The sequence below is a fragment of the Prunus avium genome, chromosome 2 (assembly GCF_965620075.1).
Source record: "Prunus avium chromosome 2, drPruAviu1.hap1.1, whole genome shotgun sequence".
NCBI lineage: Eukaryota > Viridiplantae > Streptophyta > Magnoliopsida > Rosales > Rosaceae > Prunus > Prunus avium.
Window position 1 is genome coordinate 37,223,693 of NC_142285.1, and position 26,687 is coordinate 37,250,379.

General features: G+C 35.6%; 2 protein-coding genes across 2 annotated transcripts; one reads left to right on the forward strand and one right to left on the reverse strand.

Moving 5' to 3' along the window:
• The first annotated feature begins 305 nt into the window (after nucleotides 1-305).
• On the forward strand, nucleotides 306-15,345 carry SEC8 (subunit of exocyst complex 8). The gene is made up of 28 exons (XM_088248241.1): nucleotides 306-643; nucleotides 947-1,053; nucleotides 2,116-2,219; nucleotides 2,722-2,934; nucleotides 3,227-3,400; nucleotides 3,897-4,001; nucleotides 4,331-4,440; nucleotides 5,297-5,467; nucleotides 6,067-6,214; nucleotides 6,307-6,413; nucleotides 6,521-6,828; nucleotides 6,944-7,107; nucleotides 7,224-7,339; nucleotides 8,029-8,099; nucleotides 9,283-9,413; nucleotides 9,514-9,563; nucleotides 10,333-10,433; nucleotides 11,049-11,161; nucleotides 11,308-11,415; nucleotides 11,911-12,108; nucleotides 12,329-12,414; nucleotides 13,021-13,207; nucleotides 13,313-13,390; nucleotides 13,620-13,721; nucleotides 13,915-13,989; nucleotides 14,582-14,677; nucleotides 14,761-14,810; nucleotides 14,897-15,345. The coding sequence occupies exons 3-28, from the start codon at nucleotides 2,178-2,180 to the stop codon at nucleotides 14,982-14,984; spliced, it is 3,192 nt and encodes a 1,063-aa protein (XP_088104367.1). The 5' UTR covers nucleotides 306-643; nucleotides 947-1,053; nucleotides 2,116-2,177; the 3' UTR covers nucleotides 14,985-15,345.
• Nucleotides 15,346-15,928: 583 nt separating this feature from the next.
• On the reverse strand, nucleotides 15,929-25,960 carry MRH2 (Armadillo/beta-catenin repeat family protein / kinesin motor family protein). The gene is made up of 21 exons (XM_021978208.2): nucleotides 25,451-25,960; nucleotides 25,129-25,229; nucleotides 24,894-25,016; nucleotides 24,507-24,692; nucleotides 23,548-23,769; nucleotides 23,265-23,427; nucleotides 22,774-22,923; nucleotides 22,395-22,483; nucleotides 21,468-21,680; nucleotides 21,195-21,329; nucleotides 20,664-20,843; nucleotides 20,194-20,370; nucleotides 19,780-19,899; nucleotides 19,471-19,599; nucleotides 19,257-19,395; nucleotides 19,050-19,142; nucleotides 17,639-17,764; nucleotides 17,173-17,298; nucleotides 16,715-16,858; nucleotides 16,507-16,635; nucleotides 15,929-16,200 (listed from the first exon to the last, which is right to left on the reverse strand). Exons 1-21 carry the CDS (start codon nucleotides 25,722-25,724, stop codon nucleotides 16,052-16,054), a joined length of 3,168 nt encoding a protein of 1,055 aa, XP_021833900.2. The 5' UTR covers nucleotides 25,725-25,960; the 3' UTR covers nucleotides 15,929-16,051.
• Between the last annotated feature and the right edge of the window lie 727 nt (nucleotides 25,961-26,687).

Genomic DNA, 26,687 nt, shown 5'->3' on the forward strand with positions numbered 1-26,687 from the left:
AACTGGCCCTAAGTCTAATACTACTTATTTATTTTTAAAAAGAAAAAAAATTTTAAAAAATTAAAAAGAAGAAGAAGAAATACTTTTTTAGTTATATGCCCACTTCTACTATGCATATTATCCATATATCCTAATTTATCTAATTTAGATTAAAAAACCTAAAATCAAGCAAACGTCATTTATCTAACTATATTTTATATATGAAATTACTGTTTTATTCTTTCGTATGAATTTGAGACGAAAAGCCCAAATTTGCCAGCTGGATTAAATTTAGACAAAAAAGCCCAAAACGATTTTAATTGCCTCACATGCATTTGGTTTTCTGATTCTCCCTTTCTATCGTTGAAAACTTGAACGAAGCTCAGTTCATTTCCACGAGCTCCGATCCGTGCCTTTCTTCTCAAAACTCCAATCTTCAGTATTTTTGCTTCCATTTCGTTGGGAAATCGTTTTTCTCCTCGGTTGTTTTTAGATTTTTCGAATTTTGTCAAATTGAGATGACCTTCGCACGAAGCCAAGATTCTGATTCATGAGCTCTACGCTTTGTTCTTCGTCTCAGAGCTTCGATTTTCAAGATTTCTAGTTCGATTTCTTGTTCTGAAGTCGTTTTTATCCTCTTAGTCTTCTGATCGTTCGAATCGAAGTAAGTGATATTTTTTTTATTGTTCATTTTTTAGCAGTTGAATCAGACCTAGTTTTTATTCTTTGTTTGAGATACACAACAAACAATTTGTTTGTGATTTTGTGCAAGTTTAGAGTTTCAATTTGCTTTCAATTTAGGATTCTGATTTTGAATTGCCAATAGTTAATTTTTATCTTTATGGATTTAAATTTTTTAAATATTTTAGATGGCTTTTTGTCTTATTTATTTTTTTCCGAATTGATTTAAATCTGATTTAAAGATATAAATAACGTTCTGATCAGGTTTTGGTTTTGATTTGTGCAGGTTGGAGTTTCGATCTCTGTCCTAGATTTGCAATTGTGTGATTGGTGAGAATTTTGCTTGAAGACGTTTATTCTCATTGGATTTTCAGTTGAGCTGAGGTATACATGGTAAGCTTCGGTGATCAGTTTATCTTTTGTTGCTATTTAGTGTTATTAATCTCGTTTTTTATATCCGAATTTGGTTCTGTGCTGTGTTGTTTTCATGGTACTGTTTGTTGCTATGATATTTGCCATGGTTTTGGGAGTGGCTTTTGGTGTCTGTGGTCTAGTTTTTGTTGTGGCTTTTGGTGTTGGGGGTTTGGTTGTGAAATCGTCATCTTCTTCTGTTGTTGCTGTTGGTGGTGGGCTTTGTACTTGTGATTCTTGTTCCTTTGATCGTTGTGCTCTTGTTTTGTATCTGAGCCTCACGATTTCTTTTCCTGACATCTAGTAAAACAAAGCAGGAATCAGTGGTCATTACTGTAGTTTTGTTGCTAGGTAATAGAACTACAACATAGCTAGATAAATGTGCATTTGGATGAATGAACATCTAGTTAAAGAAAGCAGGAATCAGTGGTCATTACTGTAGTTTTGTTGTTATATAATAGAACTACAACGTAGCTAGATAAATGTGCATTTGGATGTATGAACACTAGTAAATGAAAGCAGGAATCAGTGGTCATTACTGTAGTTTTGTTGCTAGGTAATAGAACTACAACATAGCTAAATAAATGTGCATTTGGATGAATGAACATCTAGTTAAACAAAGCAGGAATCAGTGGTCATTACTGTACTTTTGTTGCTAGGTAATAGAACTACAACATAGTTAGCTACAACATGTAGTGGTTTTAGTTATAGAAAATTCAGCTCTACTTTGCCGAGTGCTTGTGTAGAGCTTAGTTGAAGATAATCGAATTCTGCATCTTTGAAGATACTGCATATGCATTTGGAACTGGAGTTTCAATATTGCCCTCTTTGATTGCTCACATTTTGTAGGAAAAAAAAAAGGAAAGAATTTAATAGAAATTAGAACATACTTTTTTGGTTGTGTTGGTTTAAAAAAGCTAAAAGTCTTAGTTAAATGAAGTATCCTTCCAGCATTTGCTTTAGTTAGTTTTGTGTTGAAAGCTAATTGTTATGCCTTGGATTGAAACAAAGTAGTAGCGTATGAACAATGCCCTTTATTTTCAGCTGGGACTAAGCTGTGTCGGAATGAGTTGAGTTGTGCAGCTCTTCTGAGGTGAAAGCTCAATATGGGAATTTTTGATGGATTGCCTGTGTCTCCAGACAAGGAAGTAAGTTCAGTTTATTCATCTTATTGTACTTGTTAATGACTATTTTTGTGGTTGTGTGCACCGGATATGGAGCTCATATTCCCATTTTTCACGTTTGTATTACCTGTTGGAATTGAAATATTGTATTCTCCTCCCATAACAAAGAAGATGATACACAACATGCATGTAAGCTTTTAGGAAAAACCTTATGAGAATTCACATAGTGATATTTCTACTGATCAGAAAAAGAAGAAAAAAAAGAGCTGGAGGTTTCTATATATTCATGTCTGGCGCTCTACATAATGTCAATTTATTGAAATTATACCAATAATCTTGTGAGGTAAGAGCATACGAAGAATTTACAGTAATACATTTCTGCATCTAGAGCTAGAAGCATGGACCAACATATGTAATACAATAATTTAATACAGTGATTATACTTTAGCATGTATGCCATGTTGTGCATACCGCTTCTTGATATTACTTTCTCATTTTTCCTTCTGTCATACTATGGTAATTTCAGCATTTGAGGGAAGAGATTGCAAAAGTAGATGAGAGCTGGGCTGCTTCTCGTTTTGATTCATTACCTCATGTTGTCCATATTTTGACGTCCAAAGATCGTGAAAGTGAAGTCCAGTTTTTGAAGGAGCAAAGTGATGTTGTTGAGGAGGTTGTGGATGAAGTTGTGCATAACTATCACAGTGGCTTCAACAAAGCAATTCAAAATTATTCTCAGGTTTCTTATAGTTTTCTTGATCAAAATATATAATGCATTTGTCCGTTTTTTCTGTAGTCTTTCTTTAATTTCTTATTTTTTCAGCATCCATGGTGATAAAAAACTGAATCTTTTAGGTGCTTAATACATTCATATGTTTTCATACCAAAAAAAAAAAAAAAAAGTTAAGAATGTTTTTATTTAAAAAAATTGCTGGATCTGCGTTTTAGTTTTTTCTTTTGGAGGAAGTTGGGTTTGTCGGAAACAAGAGTTAACTGCATACTCTTATCTCACTCTTTTCAATTCCTTCCAGATCTTGCGGTTGTTCAGCGAATCTACTGAAAGTATTGGTGTCTTGAAGGTTGATTTGGCCGAAGCAAAGAAGCGTCTTAGTGCACGCAGTAAACAACTGCATCAGTTATGGTACCGGTCGGTTACATTGCGTCACATAATCTCCCTCTTAGATCAAATTGAGGGCATAGCTAAGGTTTGTCTTATCTTTTCCTGTCTTTAGACCATATCAGGATCTATGGTATTGGGATAGTTTCAGTCAGTCATAGTAAACTCTTGACCATGATCTTAGCTTTTTGGAGTGTGTGCCAACAGCACTCTGCTTAATCCATTGTACTTGAGTTGTAATCGTATTAGTTTCTCATACTAAATAAATCCATGAGCATGCATACATGTATGGATGTATAATTTTTAATTTGATACATGTTAATGTATTTGTATCCTGACCTTTAAAACCTATGAATTAGAAGTACAATTGCAGATTTAACACACACACACACACACACGCTTATACACCTTACTACTCATGACTTAGCACTATAGTTGCAGATTTAACACACATGGTTTGATACATCTTCATTGTCTGGTATCCAGACCCAGTCACAAAAAGGAAAAAAATTCCAACTGAATGATCTTCATGCCATTAATTGTAAATTCTGAAGATCTATCATCTATTTCAAATTGTGGCTCAGGTTCCCGCTCGGATAGAGAAGCTGATTGATGAAAAGCAGTATTATGCTGCAGTTCAATTTCATGTTCAATCAATGTTGATGCTTGAAAGGGAGGGGCTTCAAACGGTAGGTTTTTTTTAAGAAGCATCAAATTGTAAGTTCAATAGGTTTGTCAACTCTTTTTTATTTATTTTTAAGGTGGTAATTTAAATTGATAGCTTCTCTTCAGTTGCAAACCTGGTGGCATTATTCTGGTGATAATAGATATTGCATTGTTGTCTGCCTGAGGCTCCAGTCTCTTTCTAAAATTTGCCTAAGGGCATCAGGATAGGGCCTTAATAGATTCATGCTTTCTCATTTTTTTTCCTTGACGCAATTTAGCACTGAGAGGAAATATTTCAAAGATACCATTTTAGTTGTGTATATGAGTCGGTAATTATAATTGATTGGCCCAGGTTGGTGCCCTTCAAGATGTTCGCTCTGAGTTGACAAAGTTGCGAGGAGTTCTGTTTTATAAAGTGCTAGAGGATTTGCATGCTCATCTTTACAACAAGGGTGAATATAGGTATTTACTTGTCTCTGGAGTTCCTTTCTTGTGGGGTATTTTCTTACGCCTTAGCATCACTTTAGAAATAGTAGTTTTAAGGAAAAAAGAAGAAACATATTTTACATTTTTACGTTATAATCTTCAGTTGATTTGCATACTAATAGGGTGGTTCGGAGGTTTTGTGCTGTTTGGCATTGGGGCATTTTTCTAAAATCTATTGGTTTCTATATTTATAGAGATTCATGTTGGCTGTACATTGTCTGTTTGTTGCTGCTGCTGCTGTTGCATGCTACTCTTGAAGTTTTTCGGGTTTAGCATAAACCTAATTTTGGTTAACGAATCGAGAAAAGGAAAAAGAAAAAAGAAAAGAAACTAATTAAAAAGGAAAAAGAAAAAAGAAAAGAAACTAATTAAGTTCTTTTGCCTTTTCGTTGTTTACTTATTCAATGGAAATGAACAAGAAAAGGTGGAGAAATAACTAGTTTTCCTCTCAAACTCTCTCTCATCTGAATTGGTGAGATTTGAGAAGAGTTGGTCTATAGGAACAGTGGTTGCCAGAATTGTATTTTCTCTTTCTATTCTCCGCATAACCAAAAAAAGGAATAATATTAAAACCTTATGTGCCATTTATTTTCTCAAGTGAAAAGTGAACCAAACCTAGAGTTACTATCTTACTGTCTAATTGACTCAGAATTTTATACAAACCTATGCCATTTTGAGACAGAACTCCGACTCTGGGAGCACTTTTTCCTTCTTCTTGAGGAAATTGGTGATTGATTAATTTGCTAGATTTGTAAATCTTTTTTTTTCCTGTCCTATACCATCAAAAGCTATTTCTCAGATATATTGTCCTTGTGCTGATTATTTTATGCAGCTCAGCTGCTTTGAGCTTGCATGAAATGGATGATGAGGTACCAACCACCACAGCTGTTGTATTTTCAATGAGTAATTCACAATCCCTGTCTCGAAGAACCAGGTTAAAAGGTGACAATCAATTTGGTATTCATGGAGATGGATCATATAGGACAGGTTCCATTGATGGAGGGTAAGAAAATTATCTGTAACAGCTTGAAGCTGCTACTATCTCTATTGTTGCATGCTGGGTTTTCATTCAACCAAAAATTTTATTTACATTATCTTCGTTTGAAAATTATATTACATGGTAATTTGTGGATTTCTTTTTGTTCATACTCTCCTCTAGAATCAACGTATGTTCCCATGTCTCAAATTCTTACTTGACATTTTTTCTTTAGCTGGCTTATTTTATGTAGTTAATTTTCTCAAGATCCTCCTGGTATATTTGAGTAGGATAATAATTTCTGTCTTCAGATATGGGGAAGATCCCCCACAAGGTTAAATTGTTGGAGAACTTTTTATTGGCTGCTTAATACCTGTTTAAACTAGTGCTTGGAAAGAAGTTAAAAAATGGTTACTATGGTTTCTCAATCCTAATAAGCGGCCAGTTCTTTTTGTGTCTAGGCTTTTCATGATATCCTTTGCAACATTCTTTTCCATCTGTTTGATTGAAAATTTAAATCTACTATGGATGAATTCTGTTTATAATTAGAAGATTGAATTTGAAATATTATTATATTGTGCTTTTCATTTTGTAAATTTATATTAAATTCTGAACGTTTTGTTCAGTTCGTCTTTTGATGGCCCTGATGAGGAGGGCACTCTGGAACTGCATGACGAAGCTACCTCAGATGGGCATAGGGTCAATGGTGATGTCAAAATTGTGCCTCGTGAAATGCCAACATGGCTTCAGTACTCCACCCCGGACGAATTTCTTGTATGAAGACTGATTAACCACATCTCATTTTAGCTTTTGAGTGAATTTTTCATTCTTCGTGCTGAAAGTTCTGGGTTTTTATTTGGGTGTAGGAAGCAATAAAGAAAAGTGATGCTCCACTTCATGTCAAGTATCTGCAGACCATGGTTGAGTGCCTTTGCATGCTTAGAAAAGTTGCGGCTGCTGGCGCTATAATATGGTTTGTTCTCTTGTTGATATACTTTTTCCTTGTTTGGTTTGTTGTCTGCTGTATTTCAAGATGATTTATCAACAACTTCTTCGATATTGTTTTCTTCCCCATAACAGCCAAAGATTGCGACCTACAATTCATGAGATTATCACATCCAAGATTAAAACTCATGCAGAGCTTGTTAATTCTTCGAGATCTGGCATTGGGCAGGCTGCCCGACCTGCAAGTGCTGGTCTACATTTTATGAAGGGACAGTTACAAAGTTATCAGTTGCCAAAGCAGAAGCGTCAGAATGGGATATCATTGTCTGGAACTCTTTTGGCGGTAAGCCCGGTCTCACCTGTGATGGCTCCTGCAGGGAAAGCACAGGTCGCTGCTAAAGAACTTCTTGATTCGATTTTAGATGCTGTTGTTCGGATATTTGGTGAGTTACTTTCTGATTATTATTGTGTTCTTATTATTTCTAGTTTTTAGGTTTTTATTTATGTACATAATATACTTTTAACGTCGAAACTAAATTCCCTAGCATAATTCTTCAGAGAACCATGTTGTTGTTGGGGAGCTTTTGGAATCAAAGTCTTCTGTTCAAATGGACATGAACACACCAAAATCAATGCCAACAGATGTAAATTGGAATCCCGATTTGGAAGCATCTCAAGTTACTGGAGGCTACAGCATTGGTTTTTCCTTGACAGTATTACAGGTAATCTGTTTCAAGTTTTCGATGATTAATTCCAGATGATGTATCCCGTAATCTGTTTAGGGGCATGCATGTTGGTTAAAAACTCTTTCATATCCTTTTCTTTTCATGTGTTAAAGAGTGAATGTCAACAACTTATTTGTGAAATCATGCGGGCAACTCCTGAAGCTGCATCTGCCGATGCTGCTGTACAAACTGCTAGACTTGCAAACAAGGTCCCTTCCAAAGACAAGAGGCAAGTAAATTTGTTTTATTTTCATCTAACCATATAATGTTCCTTGTTGATTCTGCTTTTACAATGTTTAGGTTTTGTTGAGTTTCTTTTCTGTTAAGGTTATGTGTAGAACAGTGAAAGTGATAACATGGTGGGGAATGTGTTCATTATTATTTTTTGAATAGAAACGAATTGTATTCAAAGAAAAGTGTCAAAAACAAAGGTCAAAAGAAACACAACCAAAAGAAGCAAGGCCAGAGGAAAACCACAAAGCCAAGCAACCCAAAGAAACATCTAAAACAAAGACCAGACCCTAGGAAACTACAGCCAGCAAGTTGCGCATAATTATAGGGTAGGGTATATCCTTAAAAGCGAGGGAAGTTGATGCCCAGAGAGCAGCCCAAAACTTCACTCTATCCCATAACTCGTCCACTCCCACTCCCTTATAGTTCTTGAATATTCTTCGGTTACAACTTCCAGAGAGCAGCAAGTTGTTCATTATAACCAACTGACCATGACACATTAGTTAGGTGGTGTTTCTCTGATAGCTCTTATGTACTGATTTCTGTAAGTGGTTGAGGAATAATTCAATAGGCATAATATGTCATTGGCGACATTAGCTCCCTTTTCTTACTCTTCTGGACATCTCCTTTTGCATGGAGTTACTATCTATGGACTTATACCATTTTTTTCATGATGATGGGTAACAGGAATGGTGCAGAAGAGGGTCTTACCTTTGCTTTTCGCTTCACGGATGCTACTATTTCTATTCCCAACCAAGGTATGCTGGATTTGCTCCTGCAGTTCCTTTTCCTTTATACACCCACACATGGGCATCACTTAAATATTCTGTATCTATCCCGGCTAGAATGTCAGCCTTATCTAATGGATAACGTCAAATTATGGCATTCTTGAATTAGATTGATGGTGTGGTTTCAACAGACTTTATTAGGTTTTATACAGAAATTTAAAGGCAGTTCTGTGTAAGTGATGGTTTAATAAATAATTAAATGTGAGTGATATGAATGTTGCAAAGTTACTTGGACTCTTCACTTCATCTTGTTGCTTTATACTGCTGTCAATAAAACATGACACAGGTAAGTGGTAAGGGGCACTAGGAATTGCAGATGCATTGAAGACCTTCGGAGAAAGACAAACCCTGATATACTTGGGCATTGACCCTCGTCTGACTCCCATACCCAAGTTCATGTAACATATGTGATTGCACGAACTCCTTAGGAAATGAGCTCTATTTGCTTAGTTATTTGATGACCTACGTGTTATGTATATGAGAAGCATAAAATTCACATCAGAAATCTGATGACAGAGGTTTTTTACTTCTAAGGTCCTAATAAAGTCGTTCGTTTTTCATGATAGACACAATAGATTGATATGGTACTTGCTGATTATTGAGCTTGTCTGATGTGTGTTAAAGGTTACTCAATATATTTTATCATTTATCTCGCTGCTGTTTCCGATATTGCTGGACATTAGCATGATCATGGAGTATGCAATGGTTAATTTTGCAAACAATAAATCAGTGCTTATCACCCCAAGGATTGTGTAGAGTGACCTTATTGCTTAGATCGCTTTCACCTTTTTCTTATATGTTTGAAATGATTTGTTGTCTGTAACTGAAGATACGGTAGATAATGAAGAAGGATGCTCTTGCCCATCCTTCCACAAACATGAGTCAGTTTGTTATGCGGTGGGTTTTTCGAAATCATTTGCTTTGTGGTGTTTGATGCCACAACCAATCCTCAAGTTGGAGTTTCTGTTTAAGACTTTCTTAGGGGTGCTTTTCTAGTTTTAAGACTTTCTCAATAGGCTGCTGCTTTCATAAGAAATATTCTTCTGGACTATAGTATTTATTTATTTATTCCTTCAGTTTTCAACATGTTGTGTGTCTGACATTTCTTTTAGTTATTAACATGTTATCGTGGCCTGCATCTTCCATTCTCCAGGGGTTGATCTCATTCGTCAAGGCTGGAGTAGGAAGGGTTCAAATGTATCACAAGAAGGTTATGGGTCTGCAGCTATCTTGCCTGAGCAAGGCATATATCTAGCAGCATCTATATACCGGCCTGTTATTCAGGTTTTGATGTTGTTCTTAATAATGTCTTTAAACATGAGATGTGTGATTTGTGCACAGTGGGTTCTTCTTTTGGCCTTTTCTGACTTTCTGTGTTCTTCAGTTTACAGATAAGGTCGCATCAATGCTTCCCAAAAAGTATTCCCAGCTAGCGTAAAGCATCAAAACCTTTTTTCTTTTTTTTTTGAGTGCTTATGCATATGGCATTGATGCTAGTGGTTCTTAGTGACTTTCACACTATTTTCATTTTCTTGCTTAATCAAATATTCATCGGCATGCGAAGTGAAATATGTAGGTAGAAGAAAATCCTGCTGAGGAAGGTAAAAGTCGCATGTGTCCAGTAATTGTCCTGTAGGTGGTTCAGTTCTTCCATCCAACTATATATCGAAGCCTATAATTCCTCATATTCATATTTGTATCAACTGTTTCTCAGTTGCCTATCATATATCAGTATTGATTCGCGAGTTTGGGTAGACAGCCAGGAGTCTGAAAGCCATTAGTTTTTGTTAAACACACAACGCAATATGTGATGAAACCCTTTTCATACATAGTCACAATGATAAAGGTTTAACTATTTTAGGGGCAATGTTCCAGGAATATGGGTTTGAAGTTTCGTATCTCTCAACCATAATTTGTAGTCTTACTAATCTCCATGCATAAGCACATGCTGCGTACTTTAAATATTGGAATCCTCCAAAATTTGGATTCTTGCTGTTTGAAGTTGGTTATGCTTAGGGTGTTAGAGAAGAACTATTGATTAAGTGATCTCTTTGTTTTGTTTATTGATCCACATATGAATTTGGTTCATCTTCTTCATTATCTACCATTCTCCTGTTATTATAGGTGTTGCAATTCCTCCTTTTTTTTTATTATCCATTTGCTTTACTGGAAAAAATTGTAATGCCAACTTCTGAATCTGCAGTAATGATGGATTGCTGGCTTTTGTGGAGAACTTTGTGAAAGACCATTTCTTACCAACGATGTTTGTAGACTACAGAAAAGGCGTGCAGCAAGCTATATCAAGCAAGTTCCATAACTAGTTACTCTACAATGACTCCTTTTGTTTCTTTTAACTTGCATTGCATGAAACTATGTTTGCCAAATGATTTCACTCATATGTAGATACTTAAATGTTTAATAATACTTAGGTGTAAGCTATCTCTCTTAAAAGTATCTTACCCAAGTAAGAGATTAAAGACTCATGCCCTTTTGTATAATTCCTAATTGTTTACAGACACCATTTCTGTAAACAATAAGAGAGAATTCTATTATTAATGCCTTGCACATTCAGAACATTGAACAAAAGTTTTCTCGTCCATAATATAACAGTTGCAAGAAAGCAAGTGGAGGAACAGGAATACATAGTTTCTTAATTGTCTATACATGTTTATTCAGTTTATTAAAAGAGAATTCTTATTTACTCACTTTTCAAAATAATTCCTGCTACTCAAGTGATTTTGAAAGTTGCACTCTGGATTATGTCATAAAATTATGTAAAGATGAGTATGTTTGTGTGACTCATATTGTCACCAGTTCTAATTATTATTATTTTTTGAACACCTGATATGGCCATCAGGATTTTGGGATCTTCATTTGCAATAAAAGATCTGATTTCGGGAAGCATTCTCATTCTTATAGGTCCAGCTGCATTCCGGCCCAGAGCACATGCTGCTGCTTCTTATACTCCATTAATTGAGAAGGGTCGACCTGTCTTACAGGGACTGCTGGCAATAGATTATTTAGCAAAAGAGGTAAGTTTTAGCTTTTTTTTTCAGAGAATTCTTATACTTTATAGTATTGCAGTAGTGTCTCTCTACTAGAACATTTTTTTTAACATCATGCTCAAGTTATTTCACATTTATGGATGAATAATCTCCTTTGAAATAATTTACTCTAGGTGCTTGGTTGGGCACAAGCTATGCCTAAATTTGCTGGTGACCTTGTGAAGTATGTGCAAACTTTCCTTGAGCGAACCTATGAAAGATGCAGGACCTCATACATGGAGGCAAGGATGTTTCCCTTTTCACTTTCCTATTGACTTGCACAACAATATTATTTTTGGATATGTTATTCTCTGCTTCTTTTCCATTGATTATTTTGTGTTTACTTGTTTTTCTTTATGTTAATGTTTAGAGTATTTAATGTTCTTCTGGATTGGTTGTTTCAGCTGTTGTAGACAAGTGTTATCTCTTTCTTTTCCAAGGGAGGAGATGTGGAGTTTAACGGACAAACACTAAATTGACATTGTTTTATAAAAAATTTAGTTGCTGTACAGTTTCTGGAATGATGCCAATCCTAATATAACTTAAATGAATGATGCCAACTGTACACAAATATAAATGTCAACAATTTTAGACTGATTTTCACATTCTGTCATTTATAAGCTCTTGATTTCTGTACCCTGATAAATTTTACTAAAGATGGTTCATAGCCAGTGGGTGGCGCATGCCATGACAAGTGATTGCCTTTATTGTTTCATTCAATTTTTGGTATTCTTCAGGCAGTTCTGGAGAAGCAGAGCTATATGCTCATTGGCAGACATGATATCGAGCAATTGATGCGTCTTGATCCAGCAAGTTCATGTTTACCAAATGCATTTGGTCAGTCAAATATTGAAAACCATGCTTCGGATTCTGAAAATCTTGAGGTTGAATTAGAACTAAGTGATTTGTTATTGAATTTGCGGCCTATTAAGCAGGTATTTCAATTGCTGTTTGATATTACAAGTTATTCTTTCCACTTGAATGTTCAACATGTCATTTTTATCTTGTTTCTTGTTTTTATTTGTTCAGTAAAAGATTTTAGATTAACTTCTCTTCAGATCATGTAGTATTGAAGCCTTGCTAATGAAGTAATTAATTTATTCATTGAATGTTAAGATTATGGATTGACTTTCTTTTCAACTCTGCCTCTCACAGGATAATCTAATTCGTGATGATAACAAACTGATATTGCTGGCTTCCCTTAGTGATTCATTGGAGTATGTTGCGGAGTCTATTGAAAGGCAAGCTCTCATCTGGCCGCAGTCTAGAATTTATTTTGGATTTTTCTTTTATTAGTTTCAGTGGGTGTGCAAATGATCACATAGTGGAAAAACAGAAAACTTGTTAGTTTAACCAAGAAGCAGAAAGATGCTATTCTTAGTCCCTATGCTCTTCTCCATGTGGAAATGAGTTGTGTTATATAATGTGTTATCATGAGAACAAATCATGAATCTACTTGTGTGAACGTTATGCTAATGAAATTTTTTGATGCTAACTTTCCTTCCCTAGAAAATGGAAACGCATATCCAAGAACTTATGTTACCTTTATGGATGTGAAGAATCTGTTTTTAGAAGTTTGGTGTTTCACACACTCATGAGGGAAGTTTTAATTCTTTTCAGAACTTGAGCTAAAAGAAGAATCTACAACCCCCTCATTTGCTGATTGATCCCATTCGTTTTCAATTTGCACAAGTCTCAACCTCAAACATAGGATCATTTTGATATTTTTATTCAGTTTGGCATCCTACATTTGTTTCATATTTCATTGAAGAGTAGGCTTTTAAATATTTTCAGTAGCAATTTATTTATGATAGCTTAAGTGGAGCACAATTTTGTGCATTACATAGGCTTGGGCAGACAACCTTCAAAGCTCCAAATCAAGTAGAAGAGAGTGGAAAGAATCATCATCAACGAACAACTAGTGCTGCATCTAGGGATCTAGCATCATTTGCAGATGAGTATAGAAAATTGGCAATTGACTGCCTCAAGGTTTTACGTGTTGAGATGCAATTGGAGACAATTTTCCATATGCAGGTATGTGAGATGTTCACAAATACAGTCTAGTTTGAGAGCGATGCATGTTAGAATTGTCCTGCAATAAGAATAGCATCATAGGATTGAAAATTGTGGTTTAAACAGGAAATGACAAATAGGGAATACATGGAAGACCAGGATGCGGAAGAACCAGATGACTACATTATTTCACTTACTGCACAGGTTAGCTCATCTCCAGATTTAGCAGATTGGAAACACTATACACTACTGCTTTTGTAATTTTCTCTCTTGATTTGGAGGGATATGCTAAACACAGAAATGACTATACCCTACTGCATTTCATAGGAATGTATTTTAATAAAGGAATTAATTCCTTAACAATCACTTTTTCTGAGTGCCACATTTTCTTGGAAATGGACCTTACATTTTATTTGTGTTTCTCTACCCATAGATAACACGCAGAGATGAGGAAATGGCACCTTTTGTTGCGGGAGTGAAGCGGAATTACATATTTGGTGGAATTTGTAGCATTGCAGCAAATGCATCCATCAAGGTTTGTACCTTCTATAGAATCTATTGTTAGATCATTCATGAAATTCCATCTGCTGGTGTTGCATATTGTAGTTTCAGAGATATATACTATATTCTATATATACATGTACATTTCTTCTATTCCTTTCGGATTGAATTTTTTTTTCCTTCTGTTGATTGCCGAATGCTGATGAGAGATAATGCAATCTTAACAGGCTTTGGCTGATATGAAATCCATCAACCTTTTTGGGGTTCAGCAGATATGTCGGAATTCAATTGCACTGGAACAGGTAAGTCATTTTCTAATCCATATCTGATATGGTTTAACGCATTTACTAATTGCTAGACGTATTTGATAAATCTCACTCTCCGTTAATCCTTCGGTCTGTCAACGAGTAGCTCTTGCCATGAAAGGTTTCCCTTTAAATAGAATATCATTAAGTGGAATGGAACATGACTCTATAGGGCATATAAGCTTGTGATGAATCATCGTTTGAGTGATTGGAATCGATAAGTCTTTTCCAAAAGATTGATCAATTGGGAAGTTGCATTGTCTTTCATGTATAAAGGGGATAGAGAGATAAGTGTTATGGTATTCTGTTTAACTTCATGCTAAGAATTGCATTTGCTTATCATATGTTGAAAATGCCGGGGACAAATGCACTTCCCCATATACAAAACCACCTCATTAATAAATGCCCAAGGAACATGGTGAATTCCTTTACCTCCTGTTGGTCTTGCTGGAGTTTGGTATCATTCTCTAGAGGTTTGACTTTGAGTAAGAGCTAGTCGTCATATAATTTTTAACCTAGTTGGTTTTCAGTTCAATCCATAAACCCTTTTAGTAACTTTACCACCTTTTTGTTATTATTGGCATTGCAGGCCCTGGCTGCTATCCCATCAATTAACAGTGAAGGTGTACAACAGAGACTAGATCATGTCCGGACTTACTATGAACTACTAAACATGCCATTTGAGGCAAGTCCTGGGTATCAAATTTTTTTATTTTACTCTGCAAGTTTTGTATTTTCCAGTAATCAATATTTTCTACCTATTTGTAGGCCTTGCTAGCCTTCATCACGGAGCATGAGCACTTGTTTACAACCTCAGAGTTAGTCAATACATCTCTCTTAACTATTTATTATGGTCAGACAAACAAGTGTAGCTGCCGAATAACAAATTACATTTCTCTGACAGGTACGCAAATCTTCTAAAGGTCCAGGTGCCAGGAAGGGATATTCCTGCCGACGCTCAAGATCGTGTATCAGAGATTTTATCCCGTTAGCGTTCTTTTGGATTTCTTTTTTGTTTGTCAAGATTGGTGGGTTCTTTGTACTGGAAAAGGTGATAGCATGCATGTAAAGTGTTGGTCATTATTTCTCAAATTGGCGGGTGCAGCAAAAGCAGGTACAAGATCAAATTTTGTGATGGTTGCCACCCAACATGGGAGACCATGTTGTGGCAATTTTATTTTTTGTTGTTGCTGAACTGTAGAATGACAAGATTAATATCGTTCTTTCTGTTTTCATTATTTGTTGTGTAGTGTCAATTTTTTTGTATTTATTTTTGCAGTCTGTAAGAACTTAATGCTTAGTATAAAAGCCAATGTAAATTTCATGGTAGTTAATAATAGTAAATCATTTGTATCTCGATGTGTCAGTTTATCCTAGTACTAGGACTGGGTTACACCTCAACCCGGTTGATCAAATTTCACTTTGAATATCTGCTGTTTGAAGTGTTTTTAGCTATTCCAGAAGCGCTCCGAACAATCCCCAAATATGGTTCTGCCGTGTGACTGATTTACTGACATCATGATTTTACTCTTGTATAATTGTATTACTTAGGGATAGAATGAGATTGGACATTGTTTTTCTTTAATCAAAATAACTATGTAAAAATGGTCTAAGTTCGAAGCCCGAGGTTCAAGATCCGACTCAGGGTTTAAGCCTAAGGCCTAGGCCAAGATCTTGGGGTAATTTGGGTTTTCAGTCCGGTCAAATCCACCTTCAGCTGCTGTTTCTGGCCCCAAAACAAGATTTTGATTTTATCAAATAGAGTATCACAACACAAGTACTATTTCTTCGTAAATCTTTCCCATTTAATTTTTTTAATTTTAATTTTTTCGATATGCCCCTTCTGTATTTTTGGCCTTATAAATGATGAGCAAAATAACTGGGCTGGTAATACCATTTCCACATAAAAATCATTGTAGATCTCCCAATCCATGCATCACGCAAAACCAAGGGCCAGAGCCTTCATTCTTTCAAGTCCAGACTTCCAATTTCAGTTGATAAAAAAACACATATGGCTACAAAACGATATGCTACAAAGGTTGTGATTCTATACACGTTACTATTCAGCATGCATCTCATTGTGAAATTTTGGGTTCACTCTCAACGCCTTCTTTGCTAAGTTGCGGATATCTTCCCTACTGGATTCGACTGATATTCGTACAATCTCGTTCAGCCCTCCACTGGATATGAAATCTCTTGCATTGTCCTCTGCATGAATAATAGATAATAGAATTACTGCCTTACTAGTTTATGATCTGAAAGGTAAATAGGTTCAGTCATCATCCTAAGCATCAAAATTTCTATACCTAGAAAGTGCAGCATCTGACCAAATTGTATACGAATTTGTAACACCCGTGACGGTTTTTCTGCTGCTTGTGTTTACTAGTTGAATTATTCTTTAAAACTTTCAAAAACTTGAGGAATGTAATGTAATCACTATTGGTTGTCTGATTGATTTGAAATATGTAAAATTCCCCGTAAAAAATGCTCAAGTCCAGCCAGTGGGATTATTACCATTTTGTGCTAAATGGCAGAGAGCAAGCTCCATATGGCGTTGTGTTGAAGTTGAGGTACTCTTGCAGTTGCCAATCAACCAGGTAAGGGCACCATCTTCCATCAAAAGTGAACGACTTTTTCTGTGTCCTGCATATGTTAAACTCCATACTCAATAAAACACAGCGTTTAAATGTACGCAACTACAAAAAAGGCAACTTCTACCAACCTTGAAGAATTCCACGGGATTCACATTTTGCAAAGTTAGCCAGTCCTCTAGCAACCTGAGCAACAACATCGCTACTCCCGGACCTCGCCATTTCCAAGAGTGCCTTAATGCCTCCATCTTCTTTCAGCATCATGTGTAATCTTTCTGTCATTAACAAAAATCACGCATGCCTCCATCCATTTAAAAGGACACTTGAGAGATAACATAATAAGATACACTTGGAGTTTAAACCATGTTTTGAGTATGCAATCTTATACAGCAAAGTACTCAACCATGCTTGGATGACCCTAAAGAAGTTTTTTCAAGTACTCAACCACGTATGGCATAAACGATATGATGATGCTAATTAGTGATTCGGTTCATGGAAAGATCATTCAGTACTTCAAAGTTAAACCATGTGCCCATATGCAATGTACAAAAGTTCTTGACAAAGTACTCTAAACTCATCTTTTGCTTACCATTTCCGCATAAATTAGCGAGTGCTCCAGCAACCATTCTAAGAGTTTGTGGATCATTTGTCTTGCATGCTGTATCTGCTAGTAGTTGAGCTCCACCTCTGCTCATAATTAAGCCTTGATTTACCTCTGAGAAGAGTTAAAAGAGAAACAAAAGACAAAATAAGAAGAGACAAGGATATAAATTAAGGAAAACGATCAAGATTCAACACTCTAACATCAATTTCTTTCCCCACCCCCCAAAAGCCCCAACTTTTTACTGCCCAGAATCTTGCCTTTCCTAGAATTAAGGAGTCATTTTCTGCCGACCTTACTACAAGACCAAGAGATAGCAGGCAATACATAAAGTTTTATATTTGTCAACAAATGTGCAGTTAAATGTTCATATAATCAGCATCTCCAATGGTATATGCTTGGTTTGCATTTCCACAAGCACGCTACAGTAAGTGAAAAAAGGAATCAGATTTACCATTCATTGCCAAATTGGCAATGGCCCCAGAAGCCACTCTAAGGATAGTTGTATTTTGTGAGGATCGCAACAGCATAAGCAAAGCATCTAAACCGCCTTCCTCCACAATCTTTGCCTGATTAGTATCTGAAAATAAAGGAAAACCTTATAACTAAATCCTCAAGTTAACTGTTGGCCCCGTGACAGGAGCAGTGACAGATCATGAAAGAGACCTTTCAAATCAAATGCATAAAAATATGCCATAGAAGATCACTATTATAGTTTATGAGAAAATCAAAATGGCATGCATCAATTTTAAAGGAACACAAATTTTTTTCCCATTAGACTGATTTTCTGATGCCAACCTAATAACACATGGCATTTGATTGTGGGGATTAAGATTTTCTCTATTTAACAGTGGGATTAAAGATAATTGGCAAATAAGGGTAAAAAATAGTTGTTGAATAATGCCCGCATCAAATATTTCTAGCAATATTATGTGGTTATTAATACATGATCAATCTACTGGAAGTTATTTTGACTGCTTTTAATTTTTGTTACTGAAAACATCCAAAAATAACGTTGTTGTTGATTAGGCAAAACAAATAAACAGCTACTTTCTATCACGAAATGTGTACGCTGCTTTCTATTAAGAAGTGTGTGTTTGCGTGTGTCTAGAAACACTAGTAGCATGTACGTACTGACACATACCCAAGAGCTAACAAAATTTGATATTAAGATTTATATAATATATATTTTTCTTGACAAATGACAAGCAGTGTTAGTACTTCAACAAATCTTTTAACATGAACACTCCTTTTTTTAAATATCTTTTTTGGCCAGAATATGAATATTCTTTTACTTGGCCCAAATTTACATATTTTATTTTTATTCAACTTGGATCTAAGCAAAATCTGGATCATACTTCGAGTTAACCTGTCCTATATCTTAACCAAAGTCCAGGATAAGAACTTCAGTGAAACAGATGCATGTCTTTCTTTAACAGAAACACTAACAGATGCATATTACACAAAGGTAGAAAAATGCTACACAGTTGAATGACCAAATGGGCTAATTTTTCTGGTTTTCTGCATATTACACAACTACGGTACATCCTATGTTTTTGCATGAAGAGAAAACTAGAAAAATGTTCTCCAAAGAGTTCCTGAGAAATTTCATATAGTAAAATCAAGTTAAGACAAGGAAATTTGCAAAAACTATGAAATTAAGGACAACAGCAATTCATAAAAGAACGATCATCTTAGAATTTACAATTTTTGGGTAAAAAAGATGGAGGGAAAGGGGGAAAAGGTCAGATGCCGAATGCCCATGAAGCACATTGCAACAATAATACCGTCAACTCCTTTGAAAGGGGATGAAAAGCATGCATTTATCCGCTAATATAGAATAAAAAATAAAGGAAAATGCGTACCTTCAGCTGCAAGATTGGCTACCACCTTCACAGCGTGGGTTTGGACATCTGAATCTTCGGATGTCAACAATTGCAAGATCTTTTGAAGCCCCACTGAATTAATTTAGTAAATTAACTTGTCAACGGAAATATTTCAATGAGTGGAATTGGAAAAGGCAAAAATAGTTCTCCAAACTTTATGTGGCTTTATTATATAATAAATCTTACTCTCTTCACATAATTTTGCAATTGTGGCCCTCTGACCAGAAAGTGTATCCCTTGATGGATTTGAATTGTGTAATCCCATTGGATTCCCAAAAGCAGAAGATCCTTTATGTATATTTTCCTTCATATATGATTTCTTGTCCTGGAGAACTTCAAATATAAGAACTTATATTTTAATGATGAACGTCATATTTTTGAAAATGCATTAACAACTTGCCTCAAAATCATCTTCTTTCTCTGGTACAGCCTTCTTTAATTTGACCAGCTCATTCTCTACAGACTTCCTCTGCTTCTCTTCAATTAAAAGTCTTTGCTTCACATCTTGAAGTTCTTCACTGAGTCTTACCTTAATAGTCCCAATTACAGAAAAGATCATGAATAATTTAGTATCTCAACCTTAACTGAAAACTAAACTCATTTAAACCGTAGGTGCAATTGCATGACCACATCGAAATCAGTATTAGTCTACATGTTGAGGGTGAAAAATACTGAGCCACACTTTTCCTTTTTTATATGTTAACCGTACCTTCTCTACTGATAGATCAGTACACTCTAATTTCAAGGACTGAACTTCATTTACAGCTTGTTCATGTAGCTGATTCATATCTTGTAACTTCACTTTAAGTTCACCAATCTCCTTCTTCCCCTGGATTTTAAATCACAGAGCAACATATTTTAATAACAGTATGTGTGTAAAGGAGTCTTGAATTTTGGAGAATCATCAAAGCAGGGGGAATAAAGGCAGATAGCGGCTGCATAAAAACTTTTCCCAACTCAATAAAAAGTACAATTTTAATTATAGGGATAAATTTTCTTTTTGCCTATATACATGTTAAAAATAATAGTATCGGATAAATGCAACCAGAATCACATTGGACTCTTCCAAATACATGGCACATCACAAAGGGCTCATCTAGTAAGTTTTAGGGATAAGTTTAACCTGCATTGAGTTTTGATGATCATGTTGCTTCTTCGCCAAATCCAATTGTTCTTCCAGATCTTCAAAACGGGCGCGATCATCCTCCAATTGTTCCATTAACTCAGATATTTTTTTCTCATACATCTGAGTAGTTTCGGCAAGTGCTAATTGATATGTAGAATTTTGCATCTCATGTTGCTACAAAAACAAAAACAGTGATTATGGTTTGTGGTCAGATATAATGCTTTCATCATGCACAAAAAAGGAAAAAGAAAAAAAAAGACCATAATTCAAATTTTGAAGTTTGAAGTTTTCAAATAAAATACAAACATAACGTGAATGAGTAATGCATAAGAAATCATACTTTAAGATTTCCATTTCCAAAATAAATAAATAAATAAAATAGCATGCCAAGGATATTACAGAAAACTGTTAAAAGTTAAAAAGGGAAAAAAATGATATGTTCTATGAAAAATGCATAAATAACTTACTTGAATAGTCTTCTGACCCTCAGTCAGAAGAGTTTTCATTGCATCCAACTGTTCCTCTGTGTGTTCACCACGATCATGCTCTTCTTCTAGCTGCTTAATCAACTTTGCTATTTTCTCCTCATACATCTGAGTGGTATCAGCTAACACTTTCTGATACATAGAACTTTCAAGCTGGTGTTGCTACTAACAGTAAGAACAACACTATAAGTATTGTGTTCTGCTCATAAAGGTCAAAATATTTGATTATGAGAACAGTACAAACTCTACATATGTGTCTGCTGCTGCATAAATGATTTGTCTATGTGATACTTTTTGTTTTGTTTACCATTATTCTAAAAAGCAAAGTTGGGATGTGGGCCATCAATAATGAGAAAAGAGACTAGCCACTAGAATGGTAGAACTAACATTGATAATCATGACCGCAATCTCGCCTCAGTAAGATTGACAAGGAAATAACTAGATGAATAGCCATCAAAATGAAATGAAGATGCAAGCCAACATTCTCGCACTGTATCTTGGAAAAGGAAATACCTTGCCATGTTCTAAACTTGCTTCAAGCCGTGCAACCTTATCATGCATCAGATCACTGTGTTCTTTCTGACGGTTCAGTTCATCTAAAAGATCCTTCACATCCAACTCCAAACGAGTATTGTCCTTCTCCAAAAACTGCAAGCATGCAACAGATATTATAGAAGAAAAAGACAGACCAAAAGACTCAAATATGCGTTACATCCAACCCTCATCATAGTAAGGCCGGCATTCTTCAACCAAATTACAAATATGGTTTCTAGGAGAGACAACTACCTCAGACCTTGAGATTAGATTTTGTTTGGCCTCAGAAAAAGAGTCTTGACACTCCCTCAGCTGCCTTTCCAATTCAAATTTGTTACCGTCCAACAACTTCTGTTGCCTTTCCATTTGTGCAGTGAGATGGTCTACTTGGTTCTCAAGCTTCCGACATAGACTTTCATAATCAAATTCTTCTTTAAGTTTTACCATGTTTACTATTTTCATTGCCTGCAAAAGAAGCAACACCACGTCTTGTATGAAATATAATTTTCTTGCCAATAAAATAAATGAGCTAAACTAATAACATGACATGACATCAGCCGTTCAAGTATTAAAATTATGAAACCAAAAACAGATACTAGAATTTACATTGGAACTGAATTCAGCCATACATAAGGGTTAACATAAACTTCAATGCCTTCTTCCTTGTTTGTCTATTCTATTCTCTTCCTTGTAAATACATCACATACTGTGACACAAAACTAAACCTGGACAAACTGATAGTTGGTGTTCAATAACCAAGGCAAGACCAGATAATTGAGCTGATTACATCGTCAACTAGCCTGACTTTTGAACTAGGTAGACCCCTTAGACCATTTTTCTCAACAAAAAAAGAAAAAGAAAAAGAAGGCCCAGAATTCTTTGACTGGGTAAATGATACAACTAGAGGCAGGGATATAAATTTTTGTCACAAAACCAGCAGACTCATTTCTTAACATTTTCAACTCAAATTAGGCCACATGGTTCCATTCCGCATCAATACTAATTTATTGAAAAGAAATGCTACCTGACAAAGTCTAAGAAGAAAATAATGCATTTTACATGCTAGTTTTCATTATAATATATCAACTTCCAAATCCTTACAATAAAATGTATTGAACAAATTGAAACTGAAGTACCAAGGCATTAAAAGAGAGATGAAACACTCTTCCAAATCCTCACCCGTTGTCCAAACATTATTGTGCTAGTGGTCTCTGCATAGTGCCTTGCTGATGGCCCAATTGTTATGATAAGTGAAGTCCTCGCAGAGCCTATTTAGTAGAAAGAATATGCATTTCCTTAAAGGAAAATCATAAAAAATAAAAATAAAAAGTGCAATTATAAACATAATATCAAATTTGAAGAATAACATATATATAAACATACTATCAAATTACTGGTTGTCTCACTGGTCTCACCAAATGACCAAATGATATTCTCAAGCAATTAATTAAGCCCAAATACATAGCAAAGAACACTATCAATGTAAGAAAAATGATGCAAAATAAAAATTATATACATATAAAAGATATAGAGCAGAATGTTAGATATCTGGGACAACCTCCAAATGAATCACGAAGCAACCTCGTAAGCTTAGAATCTCTCGTAGGGATATGTGGACTGTTTTCCGCCAATGCATTTATACATTTTCCAAGGGAACTGAGTGAAAGATTTATAAATTTAGCCTCCTCGAGCAAGTGGCCCTCACTGCCTGCAACATGAGAAAAATAATATCAGGAATAACAATGCCATCAAACCAAGATGCCACCCCAGAATTCTACAACTGAAAACTGCAGATTATTTCAAGGAAGAATATATGCTATCTGGCTTAAGTTAACATAAGATCATACTTCCAATACAAGATATGTAGAACCCAAATCAGCAACACTTATGGAAAGACCTCAAGTGAAATTAATAATGCTAAATGTTCCTAAAAGTGATTGTCATAAATAATTTAAAAAATGCCAATATCTTTTAATAAAGGAAAAACAAGGGGGGTGGGAAATGAGAGCTTAAAGTACTACTTCAGGTGTACAGTATCGGATGACAAACCAGATTTATCTATTCTTTCAGATCCAGCAAGATCAACAATCAGCAACTTGCTTCTTCGAACTATAGGTACACTATTTCTACCAGGTAAATCAGCCCTAGAGGCTTTTTCTTGAGAAATCATCTCATCTACAGCATTCTCTTGCACAGCTCTGCGAATAAAAACCTGTAAACATAAAAGATTCAAATAATGAATAAGTCCAGATCACTGTTATTCAAAGAAACAATGTCTACAAGTTTGAAAGCAAGCATTAATTAACAACCCAAAATTATACAACAGACCCACCATGAGAATCGCATGGCTACGTGAAGATTCCGTATTCAGCTTCGTGTTAGCTGCATGACGGTTTGCCTCCCCAATTTGCAGAAGTTGTAAAAAGTGATCAAGATCTTTAACTCTTACAACTGAAGCACCAGGAAGTGACACTTCACCGGTCTTGGGATCCTCACTAATAGGAATATTAGTCTTTTCTGGTGCAAGCAAATCTTGAATAGATTCCATGTACAACTGGAGCAACAAACACAGTTCTTAATAAATGAGCAATCACCCAACATGTGGTAGTAACATGACTATCTACTTCAACATGTAAGGGATCATATGACAAGTAATCTTTAGAATTTTGTAACAAGTGCCAACTGAGAAAATATAAGTTTATGTTCAAAATAGTTATTGAAAGATATGGCAGGCATTTAAACTGCAAACAATATATAAAGACAAGGGTTTGACTGAAAACAATTATATTTTCAGCCATTCTTCTTCTACTGGATAAGAAGGACAGAGTTCTACAAGAGATGGTGGAAGTTCACACCTTCCTGATAGTAATACCTCATCGTAGTCTCATACTATAAGTTGACAAGTTGATGCGATGGGCCTTAAACTGCACACATTGTTAACTAGACCCGTGGTCAAATCCATGAAATTATAGCTTACACCTCCAGGTTCACCAGTACTTTCCGAAGTTGTTATTAAGACTTGCAAAGTTCTACTGAATTCCAAAACTTTTTTTGTTTTTAGCAGTGTAGCGTTCAACTCAAGAAATGAAAAGTTTCAATTAAGATTTTACATGGAGCAGTGAACAAAACCATGCTAATGGTGGAAATCTAGCACTTCAACAATAAAGTTAGCCCTGAACTTTGACACAAAACCCTGACCATAGTGGATTATCAAACTCTCTAAGAAGTTCATATGAAAGAACAACAAACACAAAACACATAAGGAAATGTTGATGTACCATAGATTGCTACCTGCAAGTAGGAAACTTCCACGATATCATTAGCTGGAGCTGTATTCGAAATTATGTCCTCCAAAGCTCTAACCATAATACCACGCTCAGATGGGTCATCTTTACCCAGACTGCCAACTGTGTAAGTTTTCCCGGTACCGGTTTGGCCATAGGCCATAACTGTCCCATTATATCCATTCAATACACTCTGCAAAAGAATAACAAAATTGAATGTACATTATTAACATGTCATCCAAAAATTTTAAAGATAAATTTCTTCTGCGATAATTACAGAAGTAAACATTGGCTTGAAATTGACCAATCAAATAAAGATATCCAGACAGGTGCAATAGAACGATACATTGAGCATTTCAACACCTTACATGAATATATATACTGGGCCACTCACCTCAACTACAGGTTTTGCCACTACTTGATAAACACGATTTTGGGAGGCTGTTTCAGTAAAAACTTCATCAAATCTATAAGACTCAGAACTCCAATTGTTCTTTCTCAACTTTAGCCGCTTCAGCTACATTATACATAGAGAGAAAATCGATACTTTTAATTTATTAGATTATTAAATAAATATGCTTTAAGAATCAATCATCATAATTCTGGGAAAATGTCACACTTCAAATCACCTCTGGCTGCAACTCAACACTGTCTGCGTAATCAGAATCCGAACTGCGGTCCTCGAGATTTCTCGGTCGAAGCCTAACAGCAACCCTCACTCTTCCAGGCTCTGTTGGAAATTATAAGCCAAAGTCCCAAAACAAAAACAAACAAAATACTTCTTTTAAAAATTTAAATTTTGTTCATTGCTCTAAGACTCTAAGACTCACATCAGCAAAATCAAAGTTGAAATGTGCTTGATATTAATTTCGATTAACAAGAACATAAATTCCAAAATTCAAAACTAAATGAGAGAGAGAGAGAGAGAGAGAGAGAGAGGGGGGGGGAGACCTTGCTGATAGTCGGGGTTAGAATGAGGAGTTCGAGAGTTGGGAGTAACGGAGCGCCGTGAGCTTGAAGACGGCTTAGAGCGATGGCTATGGGCTTGTGACGACGTCGTTTGTCTACTGGAGTGAGTGGGAGGGACTTGCTGTCTCTCAGACCTTCCACTAACTCCGTTATTGCCATTATTATGCACCGCTGCCACTGCTGTTGCCGACGACGATGATCGTACAGAAGACGAAGAAGACGAAGACGAAGAAGACGAAGAAAAGGAAGCAGCCATTGATTTTTTAAATCAATTCTGAGTCAGTAAATCCAGATGCAGAGAATTGCAGAGGAAGAAGATTCTCGAGCTTTATTATGACTCACGAGAAAGAGAGAGAGAGTGGCCGGCACGATGGAAGAGAGAGAAAGAAAGAAAGAATAACAAATGAATGAGAGAGAGGGATTGCGATTTGCTAAGCGCAAATTAGAGATGAAAGAAACTGGTTCCCGCGTTGTGGGTTACGTTTGAGGAGACATGAGACGGCCGTTATTATTATTATTATTTATATATTTATTTTGTTCATTATTATTGTTAGTTTTTTTGCTTGAATGCCGTAAAGTAATAAAGTTTTGCTTCTCTTTTTTGAATCTCAGAGACCCACTTTTTCACCTTCCATTTCATCCGCACGTGGGCCATATCTATTATTACCGCCTTTTTCCCTGACATTCTGTTTTCTTTTTCTCATTGGCTTTGCTTGTCAATGTTGTCATTATATGAAAATATTCGTGGACCCAGTAAAGTTCTACATTGCTGGGACTGTACTGATGCTGGCCCAGCTTAGGAATCCCTCATCAATCTATAAATTAATCTAATTTAGAGCGATTGATATTCGAATTTAGGTGCAATGAGACGAGTTATTTATTCTAACCAACTGACCTAATTTACGTCTGTGAAATAAACATCAACAATTCCGTAATGTGTCAATGAGTGCAAATGGATGGTGGGTGAATCTATGTCTGCTTGTAGGTCCCTCTCAAAAATAGAACACCCTTCTTTGCAAGCAATTGCAAAAAAATCACCCATTTATAAAAGCGATGGGGCACATGTAGTGTTTAGGACATTGTAATCAGAGAGACAATGATATTAACTGGTGATGGTTAATTCATTCACAACGAGAAGAAAAAAACATGATCGTTTGTTATGGATGGTTCAATTGGTTTCTTTTTAAATATTTTTTCAACTTTGTGGGTCAAATTTGTA